We start from the raw sequence: 14151 nt of genomic DNA, 5'->3' as shown, positions 1-14151 counted from the left end.
TGTCGGTAATGTTGTTGCGAATTTTGTATTCAGCCTGCTATTTAGACTATTGGTTTAAACTAACGGTAAATGAACTGTGCCTAGTCAACACTCGCTTCTCGTGATGCTCCTGGGCTGGTGCACAAACAACAGGTGGCATCACTGGGCGGTAAGGTCTGTGTGTAACCTGAACTTGTCCTACTCTGAATTCCTGTGTACGGCGGCCAGTCCTACACTGCTTTGCGACTGGCCACAGGTATTTTTGAGGGAAATCTCAGACCGCTGTAACTGGTGCTTTTATTCCATCATGTTCGGGAAAGTAATTGCTGGTCCAGGATGGAGCGTTATGCCCGTCGCCTGTCATTGGTGACCAATTTAACTTTGCTTGCACTCCGCGTAGGCCTTGTTGATAGCCTCCGCTTGGTCAGGCTGAAAATAAAACAAATGGATGTATGAGTTTTACAAACGCATTTCTGCGGATAGGCTGCAAGTTTTTAAAGTCTTTCAAACATGGTGTAATAATGTGCGGCTTTTCATTTTATACTACATCCATCGTTACCTGTGCATAGGCCGCCCGCTTTTTACATTCATCATAGGAGAGTTTCGCTAATTTGTCCATGCTGCGGTGTTCTGATTTAAAAGAATGAACGGAAGGCGCTCGCGTCGACTTCTGCGATGTCAGTGCAGTTTAATGAAGTCAAGTGGCAGCAATTTCTCAATACTGCACAATGGCGTTCCTCATACCTCATCCAGGTTTGAGAAAAATGTTTGGTTTGGTTTGTGGGGTTTAACGTCCCAAAGCGACGTAGGCTATGAGAGACGCCGTAGCGGAGGACTCCGGAAATTTCGTCCACGTGGGGTTCTTTATCGTGCACTGACATCGCACAGCATTCTGGCGCCTTGCTTTTCGTCTACATCGAAAAGCGACCACCGATACCGGGATTCGATCTCGCAGCCTTGGGAACAGTAGTCGAGCGCCGTAACCACTGCGCCACACTGGCGGAAGTAGCAATCTACGTGAAAGGCCGTGATCAACAGCGCCATTCTTCTTTTTTTTTTTATTATTTTTTTTGCGCTTCCACTTGGCCGTCTGACCTTGCTCGACGGAGCTAGGTTTGAGGCGTTTTCTTTTCTTTTTTTTTTTCGCTCCCTTATGCCGGCGCCGATAGCACCTCGAATCCGCCTGAAATGAGGAGTTCTATTCTTCTTTTTCTTTTTCAGCTGCCCGGCATTTTGAAGATTCGACAAAAGCTGCGCTTCACTCGGCCCGGGAGGACCCTCTTCCCAGAATCATTGCAGTAAGGCTTCCTTTGGCGGTGCCTCTGCTGCGCCGCTTACAAAGAACGCGACTGTTAATGGAGCTATTTAACACATGGCGTCGCGAAGACGCCTCAGCCACGCTGCTTTCGGCCCGAAAAACTGGAAGAGTGCCCTAGAATACTTTGCTGTAGAACTTGCTCGATGGTCGCCAGCTGTGCGCCCAAAATGCGCACAATGCTGTTAATGGAGCCGTAACAAACGAAAGGGGTATGAGCGACATTTTGTCTGTAGCGTCCCTTTCCCGACCCTGCTCGTTATTTTTTTTTTCTGAAAAACTATCAAGATAGCGTTATTTGTTGCATGAAGTAGGACCATACGCCACGTTTGATGCTGTGTGTTATGTATATAAATCCATAACGCGCCGCTTTTTTGGCCAAAGTATGGAAAAGTCGCTTTCAAGGCATTCATACTCCTTTTTTTCGCCTGTCCTTTAGAGGCCATTACGCCTTCGTTCATATCCGCCTGATCACCGTCACACGAGCTTTGCAAGTCTATCAGCCAACACCCACAATGCTGACAACTACTGTTGCGCAGAAGCTGAACAGTTGTACATATTTCGTGTTTTTCTTTGTTTACGTTCCATAATAGTCCTACCATATGGGTACCATTGTGAAAATGCATGCCGTCTATTACGCAGGCGAGCTCAGCAAACGCTTTTTCTTGTGCGCGGTTGTTCTTATATCTTTCTATCGACATGAGCCTCCGGCCGTCAAGACCAGCTTCCGCGGCCGCTTTTAAATGGAGGTGAAAAGCTAGGCACCCGTGTGCTGTGCGATGTCGGTGCACGTTTGGGACCCCAGATGGTCGAAATCTCCGGAGTCCTTCTACACGGCGTCTTTCATAGCCAGAGTCGTTTTGGGACATTAAACCCCAAAACCAAACCAAACCAAACCTAAAACTACAGAGCCGTTTTATTCTTTGTCCTCGCGGCAGGCACCTAGCAGGTGTTGAATAAGACAGGAATGTTTTCGAGCCGACTAACACAGCGCAACGTCGATGTCTTCACGTCGGCAGTAGGATTGCTAATTTGTATATACAGTAATGTTGTAAACGTAAAGAGAAACCAAAACAAAAATGATATAAAGTGCAAGGTATAACGAAGTTTTCAGCGTGCACCAAATAAGAACTTGTAAAATCAGTTGTCCTTCTTTATCTTTTTTTTTTTTTTTTGCATCTGTACAGCAGACATGCACAAAGAGTTATTGATGCCGGTATCACTTAACCGGTGTTACGCTATACTGCAATCATTGTTATATCGTGAGCAAAATTTCTTGTTCCTGAGGCTTTGGAGCACATCCTTGACGAAATAATCAACCCGGTGTTCACAAGTTTCACGCAGCAAAAATCTGTCGCCGAGCAAGTGCGTTTCGCGCTTTAAGCAAACGCATTAAGCTTCCGAGGGGATACCTGTTTGATTATATTTTCTATTACTTTGCATTGCAGTTTTCATTGCACTCATTTCTCACTAAGAATAAATGAGTGCTTGGTGCAATTATTTGCGGCGATGAAACAGAAAAGTATCACAAATTAATTCTTGAATAAAACGGCGACTCGTGCCTAATTATACCCTACGATGAGTGCAAGCCTCGGTGCACTCCCGCATATTTTAACGCACGTTTCCCCAAAGCATGCCAACATTGCTGCAGCCTTAAAAACATCGAACGGTATGAGATCTGACATGAAAATTGCAAGAGTTTCCCTGAAGGAACCACTCATATTTAAGTAAACGTTCATGGAGCGTATGCTCCGCTTTCGCAGATTCAGCCCGGTATACTTAGCAAGGAAGATTCGACTAACGGGCTCTGTTAGAAGAATTTCCAAACGTGTGTTTACGTTGTGGTGTTGTGTGCGCTGCAAAGTGAGGGTTAGCAATCTCTCCCCCCCCTCCCCCTCCTGCTATTTTCTAATTTTTGTGGATATATCCGCCATAAGAGAGGTTGCACATGGCGCAATTATATGTAAAGTTATTTTTGACACGCGGACCTGAAGGTAGACCGCAAGCAAATTTGGCTACTGCTTAAGCGCAGCACTGTGAACGCGCGTAAGAAACAAAAAATTTAGGTGAAAATGTACTTACAGTGGCAAGTCTATTGATCGTCTCATCCTGTAAAAAAAAAAAAAAAAGAATAGAATATAGCATCACCAAAGCACTTAGAGTGGCTTTAGTTATAAAACGTTAATATAGTTACGGCTCTTGCTCGCTGGCCAAAATCTGGTGCCGCCGGTGTCGGTAACAGACGATTCTGGGCGGCAAGCGGCGAAAGAAATATTCACCACAGCGTTGGCCTAATGGTTACTTTATTATGTGCCCTCAGTTCATCTTAGAGAATCCAGGCCTTGTTCTAGGCCTCTGAAAATCCAGTGCCGAGCATCCATGGGAAAAGCTGCGCTTCCGTACACCTACAGGCACATATCAGCCCAGCGCTTTTGGCTCAAGACCTTCAAAAACACAAGCGGAACCCATCAAAGCGACTCACGGAACTCTTCTGTTTCGCGGAATCCCATTTGAGAGCGCCTGTTTTGTAGAATCGCTTACTTACAGCTTCAGACGGAGAAGTCAGCGATTCCATTTAGTATTTGCTGAATTTAGGCTCATTTTATCTCATGAAATATTCAAAACCTTCTCAGTTCCTGACCGGTCTTGCGGTCAAAAATTGTTCAACGCTGACTCTTAGGTCAGATGGAACAATAAAGCAGCCCCGTGCGTCCGTAATTTGCTCCTCGCAGCATTTCAACGAGCATTTCGTGATACTTTACAAGTATAGAACAAAACAGCTTACAAAAATGAACACATGCGTGATACTTTACAAGTATAGAACAAAACAGCTTACAAAAGTGAACACATGACATCGATAACTACGTCATCGCAAATGTATGTACGTGAATGCAGTGCTGAGAAAAATTCTGAAGGTTTCTCCTTCCAAGGGGCAGTCTAAGCAATTTTACGGAATGACAAGTCTAGCTTCTATTTATTATATTAGTTAATATACACAATCAATACTATTTAGTGCCTTAAGTTTACAGAAGTGCTGTTGATTGTTTTGGGGTGATTTTATATAAAATGGAAGGTGCCAAGCTTTTTATTTATATTAATCGAAATTGGTCCATTTTTTGGTGCAATTTTGCTACGCTTGGCCGATTTCTAAGTGTTGTAAAGAAATGACTTAATAATTTAGAGCTACAAATAGAAAGTTAAATTGAGCCAACACTGTGGCATGGAGTAATTGCCGGGCGTGAGCTCTAGAAATCTGTTTTGATCTTTTCTGTTCATGCATAAACTGATTTAGCAGTTCTGTAACGAGATTTGTATTGCATGGCTCAGAATGTACGCGGAACATTATTTGCGAATTACAAGTAGTTTCATCAAGTGAATAGATTCTACACTGATCTGACCTCGTTTATATTCCGGTCACATACTTAGCTTTCCACCTTGGCTATATTCGACATATTTCTTCATAATATCTGTACTTGCTGCAAGCCAAGTTTAGGCAGGCACGTGTTGAGCGCAAAACAACGAATCTGTTCGAGTCCATCCGGAAGGTTCTGAGATGAACTGCTCTGCGACATTGGCTGTTTAAAAATAGCCGGGTGGGATGGTTTGGGAAGGCAACAGTCACCGATGCGTAACCCTCGCGTAGTCTAGGCTCCGCCTCATATAGCAATTTTGGGCGGCGTGGCCCTCCGAATCGTTTCACATCAACATGAACCTTCTGCGCCAAACTGGCCCCCACAACGTTTATATAAAAGGTGTTACATAGGCGTCTTCCATCTACACCTGCCAGACAGATCTGTAATAGCGACACAAAGCTATTAGCCTGAATTGAGGCGCTCGTGCACCGACGCCACGAATCCATTTTTTCTATGCAACTGTCTTGTAGCCACGTGATATGGTTACAGTGTGAAAACGAGGTATGGCACCAACTTGGCCATACACGTGGGTTTTATGCGACAGCCACGCTAGTTTGCATTTTGAAACCATGGCTCATACTACTTTGGAATGCGGGAAATATGACCTTGGGGACCGCAGCTATTAGCGCTAATGGTTTAATAGAACTTGCATGCAAAATACAGAGTGAAATCTGTAGTGCCAACATCTCAGTGCATCGTTCCAGAACGCGGGGCTGAAAAGGTAACATTTTTCCGACCATATACGCAAAGTTTATATTTACTTTCTTTTCATTTAATCAGTCTAATTCAACACATTTTAGGCTGTAATATTTATGAAGTATTAGGATTCGGGGAAATATTTCCTAAAAAATGACTAGGATTTCTTTTTAGTTTGCATCAAAGCTGTGTTTATGTTCTTGTATTTTAGCCGATAGTGGGGAGTAGCAACGCAGTAACCTAGGGCTGAAAATTTTATGTAAATAATGCAGATGACTGTCTGAGTACATGGGGAAAAATGACACGTTTCCTTTTGCGAAATTCGAGGCGCATCTACTTTCGAGGCAGGGCAGAACATCGATAATAAACGCATTCGAAATTCAAAGTAGGGCACATTTTCTAAAGCTCTTAACTGCGAACGCTAATGACAAGCGCTCTCATTACCTCTCTCGCCATATATATATATATATATATATATATATATATATATATATATATATATATATATGTGTGTGTGTGTGTGTGTGTGTGTGTGTGTGTGTGTGTGTGTGTGTGTGTGTGTGTGTGTGTGTGTGTGTGTGTGTGTGTGTGCGTGCGTGCTCTAAAGCAAGAGACGAGCTTTTGCTTGAGCCGCGTGATCATCGCCTGTGCGCGCCTGGCAGCTCTCGCTGATCAGTGACTGCTGCTACGCCTGCTTCAATTCTTCTAGAAGTAAATTGCCACCTTACATTTGGTGGAGCTGCTGGGTGAGACCCATCCTCTCGCCCTGCAACTCCGCAGCTGCACGTTACCACCTCCTGCGATGCCTGACGACGCCAACCACTAACCCCTCAACCCCTCAAGTTGGCTCCGTCATCATTTGTCCCGGCTCCCTCCGCCCTGACGACCATGACATCGAGGACTGGCTCACATCCTATGAGCGGGTGAGCGCTTAAAACGAATGGAACGCAGCAACTAAACTAATCAATGTGATTTTCTATCTCATCGGCGTACCAATTCTGTGGTTTCGGAACTATGAAGCGGACATTCCATCATGATCCGTGTTCAAAGTCAGCTTCTCTGAAGTTCTCGGCTGTCCGCTGAACAGCGTTGGGGTGCGAGGTCTCAGCAGGGTTTCGAGAATTTTACGTATTATATGAGGACGTCGCTGACTTGTGCAAGCGCGTGAACGCACAGATGTCAGAGGCCGACAAGATCAAGAACATTCTGCAAGGCATCGATGACGACATTCATTATTAATATAAACAGCGCGAACACGAAGACAAAGGACAAGATAAAAGAAAGCCACAGTACAAGCGCTGACTCACAACTATGCCTAAGCCTTTGTTCTTTATCTTGTCCTTTGTCTTCGTGTTCGCGCTGTTTATATTAATAATGAATAAGTACCAACTCGCCCAACAAAGTATCTTGGTAATCGATGACGACGCCTTTTTGATGCTGCTACCGCGAGACCTCCGCACCATCGCAGAAGTTGTCACACTAGGTCAAAGTTTTGATCAACTGCGCAAACAAAGGGCACTGACTTGTGTCAACACCATGCACACTGAGCCGCTTGCTAGCCTGACAGATGCAGGTGAACATTCTGCGCTCCAGCAACAAATCAAAACTTCATTCAGGAAGACGTTTCTCGACAGTTCTCTCTTATGTCCTGCCATTAAGAGCCTTCATAACACCTAGTTTCCAATCTGCGCAATATTTTTCATAAACAGGTAGCTGAAGCTCTTCCTTCAGCCCCTCAACCCATTCATGTCGCAGCCCCGTTGACATATGCGGCTGTTGCTGCCGTACCACAACCTACATATGATCCGCCTCGACCATCTGCCTACTTTACGCCGCCTCCTGGTCCTGTTCGAGAACCTCAGCAGTTTATGCGACCGCCTGCTCGACCGGCAAACGCCTGGCGCATGACTGACAATCATACGATCTGTTATTTCTGTGGCTTTCCAGGTCATGTGGTGCGGAACTGCCGTCGACGCATGGCCGTCCCTCACCCGCCTTTAGATGTTTCCAGCTACTGGAACCAACGCCAGTACTCTTCCCCTTTTTAGTCGCCCCAAAGCCATTCACTTTCTACTGAGCGATTAGGCTCTGGTCGCTGTTCACCTTCGCCGCATCGGCGTTCCATTTCTCCTATGCGACTCTGTTCCTCGGCCACCCGAGAGGAAAATTAAGTGCACAGTTCCTGAGGGGAGAACTACGCTATTGTCGAAAATTTAAGGGCCTCGAATATCTGCAGCTAATTTATTTGATGTTTTCGTAGAGGGTGTTTCTGTGATGGCGCTTGTCCACACCAGTACGGCGGTCTCATTGGTGGATGCAGCGCTTTGCATCTCTTTGAGAAAAGTGAAGATGTCCCTTTCTGACATGTCGTTACGAAATGCGAGTGGACACCTCATTCAGCCGTCAGCTCGAGCCGCATGGTCTCCTCCGTCCCTTAAGTCGCCAGGTCGGCTCGTTTTGCAGCCGGGGGGTCAAATAAAGAAAACGAGCTGGCGCTGTAACCGTGTGGTGTCCGCTTGCACCGGCGCCTGGCTGCTCTCGCTGATAATTTGTGATTGCTGCTAGGCCTACTTCAGTTCTTTAGACAGAAACCCTACCTTACAATATATATATATCAGTTCTTTAGACAGAAACCCCACCTTACAATATATATATATATATATATATATATATATATATATATATATATATTGTAAGGTGGGGTTTCTGTCTAAAGAACTGAAGTAGGCCTAGCAGCAGTATATATATATATATATATATATATAAAGTTTGCAGCAGAACTGAATGCTGAAGTAGCGCTGCGTTGCTTATGGTGTGCAAAATTTCTTTGACAAACATTTCCTCTGCTCGATGCTGTTAACTCATTTTGTCACCAGACACTCCTTTAGTGGTAAGTCATAGTATTTCGGATACATTTCCTAACTATCTGTGTAAACGTAATCTTTATTACAGACTCACGTACTCATCTCTAAAGCAACATGTACTGTGTTTCGGGAGAGCTCTGAGTTTGAGAAGAATTTACCAACTAAGGGAGCCATGTTCATAAGAAACAAAATAGTTTACTTACCAAGTCGACGTTGTCCTCGCACAGATTCTTAATAACTTCAACAATGTTGTCACCATGCTCGTTGATAAACTCCTTCACCCCCGCTTTGATCTGAATAAAAAAATAATCATTTAGAAAACGTAGACACATTTGAAATAATGCAGTTATAGCCTGCATTCTGTGTCCTCAGTCAGTTTTGAATGCGCTGGTGCAAAAAAAAAAAAAAGTCGATTGATTACGAACCGTACCTCGGAACTGACGTGGTCTCCCATGCAGTTAACCAGTGCCGAAATCTGGTCGTCACTCAAGGCTGGAAAGCAAAAAATAATGCTCTATATTTCTGTGTCATGACGTCGTATTATGTCACCACTCTACTGCAGTGATGTTTTTGCAGATATGACTGATTTACTCCTGCTATTCAGAGCAGCCAGTGCTTGTGTGTGTGTGTGTGTGTGCAACGCTCAGCGAACACGACACAAAATGACTTGTACTAAATCAGCCTTAAGCTAAAATCTTCCTTAGAGAGTCTGAGAAGGATAAAAGACGTCTCAGATTTCGTGAAATGTCTGCAGAGTAGGTGTACAAATTGTAGGTAAAAGCATAAACACGATAAGGCCGGTCGATAAGCTGTCTTGAGGTAACCAGAAATATTTTAGCAATATCCACGCAAATAGATGCATGCCTTGTAAGAAGAATGACTATATAAAAATGCAAGTCACCCACGTGCTCTCTTAAAACGATGTCAGTGTCCCTGAAATAAGCGAAGAAAGAAGCAGGTTTGAGCAGTATTTTTCGAATGTTCGAATGCGCATGGGCGTTTCCAGTATTCACATAACATGGATGCAGGAAAAGGGTGTTTTATTTAGTGAACCTCTTCTACCCGTTAACTGATTGAAGGCACAAAAATGATGTCCTTTTACTAAAGTTTTCCAACTGCCTAGGTGTAATGGCGTCATCGACTTTTCGCAGGGCCTGTTGGATGGTGCTCACAAATATTATTAATTTTAGCACACAAAAGAAATGGTGCGAACATGGCACCTATGTCTTTCCACTGTTTCTGATATGACGTACCGCAACACTTTGTTCCAGGATACATAAATACGTTTAGGAGTTTCGATCTGCTTAATGTCATCATAAATTATTCAGTGTTCTGCAACTTTATCAGAACCGTTTTTAAAAAATCTCCTGCCCTAACCGGAACATTATTAGCACTAAAACTGCACAATTCTTGCGCGTTTTGCCCCTTTTGTAGTGTAGTAAGTCTTACAGAGGTGATTTGCCTGGTTTGGACCTGCAAGATGAGAAACTACAACCGTATGCGACAAGACTAAAAGACCAAAAGACGCGAACGCTGATTTTCCGGCGAAAGGGAGCAGTTGCATCATCTGACATCATTACGAAAACGTGCCATGCTTGCAAGGGCGGTTTCGAACTGTTTTGAACCATGGCGGTTTCCTCCAGTGACACCAGAGGCCTCCACAGCTGCCTTTTGTTGGAAACATGGCACTGGCGTCTTTTGGTCTGCAATCTCGTCGCAGACGTTTCTGGTTTTTTATCATGCGCGGCCAAAGCAGCCAAACAGCATGGTCAAACTTACCTCGTAAGAAAAGGGTCAACAATGCACAAGCTTGGCTCGCTGTTTAAGCGCAAATGAACATCCAGTTGAGGCGGGAAAATTTGTGAAAACGGTTCCGATAAAGTTGCAGCTGATAAACGAAAACTAGAAAACGTGCAAGAACAATAGCATCCCATCAATCGTCACTGCAAAGCAAACATTTTTGAGCTGCATTTATTAAGTCCTGAAGATATGGGAGATCGAAAATGATGCCCTTCCTCTCTCCCTTCAACTGAGCCAGCGCCGACGCGCAAGAAACAAAATAAGTAAACAGGTCGTGACGGCGAACCAACACGCCCCGTCCTGCCTGCAAAACGTGCGAACGCCCAATGAACGAGCGTGCCCAGCAAGCCCATGCGACGTAACATCAGAGGTTTGGGCGCCGTGCGCGAGGGTATGTTTCGCTCCGATAGATCGTGAGCGGTCTAGATAGCGGTGAGCTTTCTAAAAATATTTTGTGAATTACACGCTAAAAGCAAAGCTTTAGAATTTGACTCGGATACACATGAGGAGCACCTATGTATTCCTCGCATTAGAATATTACCGAGAAAAGCAATTCAGAGGCCCTTTGTAAGCATCGAGCTCCCATAATCGGTGGAGATACTGCTCTCAAACAACTATATAAAATCACTAAACGAGTAAAGAACTTTTTTCTGGTGAATATTTAGGAAATCCCGCAAGATGGTGTATCGTTGTAATAAGACCATCTTAGAAAGCGCAGCGCGAAAAATGGGACGAAGAAAGAGAAACACAAACGAGCGTAACCAACTTGCCCAGCAAGACACCTTGATGCGTTGTAATAAGGAGTAATTAGTCATTCACATCCGCCCAAGCGCATTCATACGGCTACAAATAAAAGCTATTCAGCTTTCTCAGAACCTTGGCAGTAAAAGAAAAACTCGTCTTTCTTTTTCTTTTTCTACGAAGTTCCTGAGAAAGCTGTATAGCTTTTATTTGTAGCCGTATGAATGCGCTTGGGCGGATGTGAATGACTAATTACTCCTTATTACAACGCATCAAGGTGTGTTGTTTTACAAGTCGGTCACCCTCGTGTGTGTCTCTCTTCCTTTAATTGTCCCCTTTTTTGCGCTGCTTTTTCCAAGATGATCTGTAAGAAAAACGAATTAGTTTTTCTTCGAATACAAAGTTCCCGAGAAAGCTCTTTTTCTTTCTTTGTAGACGTATGGCAGCGCTTGGGCAGATTTCAATGATGAATTAATCTTTATTACAAAGCTTTTTCCTATTTTCAAACCTTCATTTGTCTTCGAATACCCGCTGGAGACGTTATGCTTATGAATTTATTTCTTGCTCTACTTGGCGATAGAACGCTCCTCTAGACGGAAGCGTCAGCATATACAATCGCTTTTACAGTCACCTTGAAAAGGCAAGACTGTGAAATATATTTCTATTCAAAACATTCATTAGAGCAATCGAGACCTCGCACGCTTGTGGTGTCAATTTCTGATTAGTTTTCTTCTCCTTCTCACTTCTCGCAGGAAACCTAGTCAGAATGTTTCAAACAAACTCTTTTAGGAAGAGTACAGTCTGTCTGATCCCCTGTAGATTTAAACTATGCAGCTATAAATATTCCTTTGTTAGAGACGCATCCTACAAGTACTATAACTGCTTTGAGTACGTCGACTTCCTTTCTTGAGATTTGTCGCCGAGTAACGCTAGGAAAGTGAGAATCATGTCTGTAAAACCGTTAAAACATTGTGGATTTCCCCCCACAACAGAGGCCGGCATTGCATCGGTCATGGTATAGGAATGTTTTCCCCTGCCCCTAGACATGTGGTCGGCTTTTAACGTCGATATTACTCCGGATAACGACTTTATGGATAGAATAAGGTAGAACTTATACGTATCACGTCTTTGAAGTTCTGATGCGCACGAAAAGTAACAAAAAATACCGCTGAACTTAGGTAACGTGTTTAAAACTCCCCCATAACCCGGCATAACCTAGGAACCCGCAGAATTCTGTAGGCCTAAAGCGATATCTTTACATGTTCCGTTGGAGCTTTCTTACTCAAGCGAACGCTCTAGGAAGCAATAATGGTTGGACAAGCATCGGATAAAGATTATCTTCTAAAAACAATAGGAGTCATGGTAACGTACAGTAAGCGCACAGCAATAATAGGAACAATATAGAAAATGGATGCGAGTCATTAAAGGCAAGATTTCATTTTATTCGATTGCATACAAACTCTCTCTACTTTGGCAGTAGCTGGTCTTCGTGCGTACACGGAATTTCCCATTGTTTCAGAAATTGTTTTATTATTTTTTCGCCAGTTTTTTACTTTATATAATTCATATGGACTACTAATTTATTGCTCGACATCGTACTTGTTTCCCAAAGAGGTCAGGTGACGTTCTTCCGAATGAAATTGCAGGCCCGATGAATTGAATTGCATTCTTGGTATTTCAGACGCTAGAAGGATAATAAACTAGCCATTTGATAAACCTTTCTTAAATATTGACGTCGCGAAGAACAAAGGCGGAAGTGGAATGCGCCGTTTGAGCAAAGAGATTCGTGAATTCTCCCTGAGCAGTTGCTCATAAATTTCGGGTCGATACCGCTGTGCACTGCAAAATTGATTCAGCGTGTCTGCAGGAACCACAAGGCCAGCAAGAGCAGATGTAAGAGCAGGACTGAATTCTAGCAACAACAGAAATAGATTGCAAATGCACTTACCACAGAGCTCGTTGACACCCTTGGCGACGAGGGCCTCAGCAATGATCAGTGTGCACACAAGCAGAACCTTCATTTTGAACCAGCGCAATTCTGCGACGATGTGAGAGAGACGGACTCCAGGAGCTAGGTGACTAAAAAGCGCTTCACTGGCAGCTTTTATATCTGCATGCTCTATAGCCAACTGGCCTTAGCTGGAACGAAAAACGCTCTGCCCCCCCCCCCCCCCCCCCCCCACCCTCCCTTACAACGCCTACCCTCAGTGTTATTTCGCAATATTTGGTAATATTCAGCCGGCTGTGCTTCTGCTCGCTATGCTGCCAATTCTCGTACATGCATGTGGTAAAAATACTAGACCGAAGTCGTACCTTAACATGACTATTTTACTTTTTACTCGCGAGCTACAGTGCTGTGTAATAGAAACCTTTCACGCAGCGACTACGGCCAATTTTGCTCATCCATCCATGCTTTATTTTTCTTTTTTTGATGCCTTTGTTCCATTTTTTTTACTTCCGTCTCATTACACCTGAGAGGCGGATGCAGCATGTGAACATTCCTTGCGCTTTACACACCTTTACGTCACCTCGCCATACGCGCCTCTCGATGCTGGCACACTGGGGCATGTGATTTCACATGCTGCATTAGGCAAGCGCATGACACATCGTTGCTCTCCGTCTTCCCTTCTGCACTATATTAGTAATGTGTGCGTTGAAAGCATTAATTTTGGTTTCCCAAGCGCTTACAAAGTTTGCAGGCAACAGTTTACAAACGAAAAGAAAGTAATGCACTTACGTACGCAAAAAACGAACACACATGACCCCGCGCTGACATCAAAATGTCAACACTCAGATCGTCCGTCTTGGCTGAGAGCCGACGTGTCCTGAAAGCTGATGAGAAACAACGCCATTTGCAACTGTCTTTTTTGGTGCCATAATGTTGTACTCCAAAAAATGCTCGAGTGTTTACGGCCAGCGATGCGATGCCAAACAGAACACTACTGTCCCGAGGGCCACGACATTGCCATGAAGCCAATAACAACTAGAGTAACTTGAAGTTTTAACGAGATAACAGAGGCAGGCATTGCTCTATACACCACGCAAAATCGTTTCAATTAAACGCTCGAACTTAGAAGGGACATTACAGACACCGAAAGTATGACAGTTAATTCAACGGCCATCAGCGGTGACATATGCGGTTTTAGGACAATCGTCCGCAGCTATGGGCACCTGCTAGTAATCGAATCGTAAATCTGGCGAAAATAAGAGTTCAGCTTCTTGTAAGCGGTCCATGCATCATCGGTACGCGGAAGAGGTAGACGTCTTTCCCCATTGTTTTATTTAAATAATGGCGACAGTAGTCAACGCAGAAACGAATAGAACTGTCTTTCTTCCTCACCAG

At 44.0% G+C, this 14151-nt stretch overlaps 1 protein-coding gene across 1 annotated transcript; it reads right to left on the bottom strand.

Moving 5' to 3' along the window:
• Positions 1-262: 262 nt before the first annotated feature.
• LOC146200289 (uncharacterized) lies at positions 263-12870 on the bottom strand. Its single transcript, XM_084592910.1, has 5 exons — positions 12757-12870; positions 8698-8759; positions 8471-8560; positions 3377-3403; positions 263-408 (listed from the first exon to the last, which is right to left on the bottom strand). The coding sequence occupies exons 1-5, from the start codon at positions 12827-12829 to the stop codon at positions 355-357; spliced, it is 306 nt and encodes a 101-aa protein (XP_084449036.1). The 5' UTR covers positions 12830-12870; the 3' UTR covers positions 263-354.
• Between the last annotated feature and the right edge of the window lie 1281 nt (positions 12871-14151).

This window comes from Amblyomma maculatum, chromosome 2, assembly GCF_055883805.1.
Source record: "Amblyomma maculatum isolate TAMU_Amacu chromosome 2, ASM5588380v1, whole genome shotgun sequence".
NCBI lineage: Eukaryota > Metazoa > Arthropoda > Arachnida > Ixodida > Ixodidae > Amblyomma > Amblyomma maculatum.
This window is presented reverse-complemented; position numbering and strand designations above follow the sequence as displayed.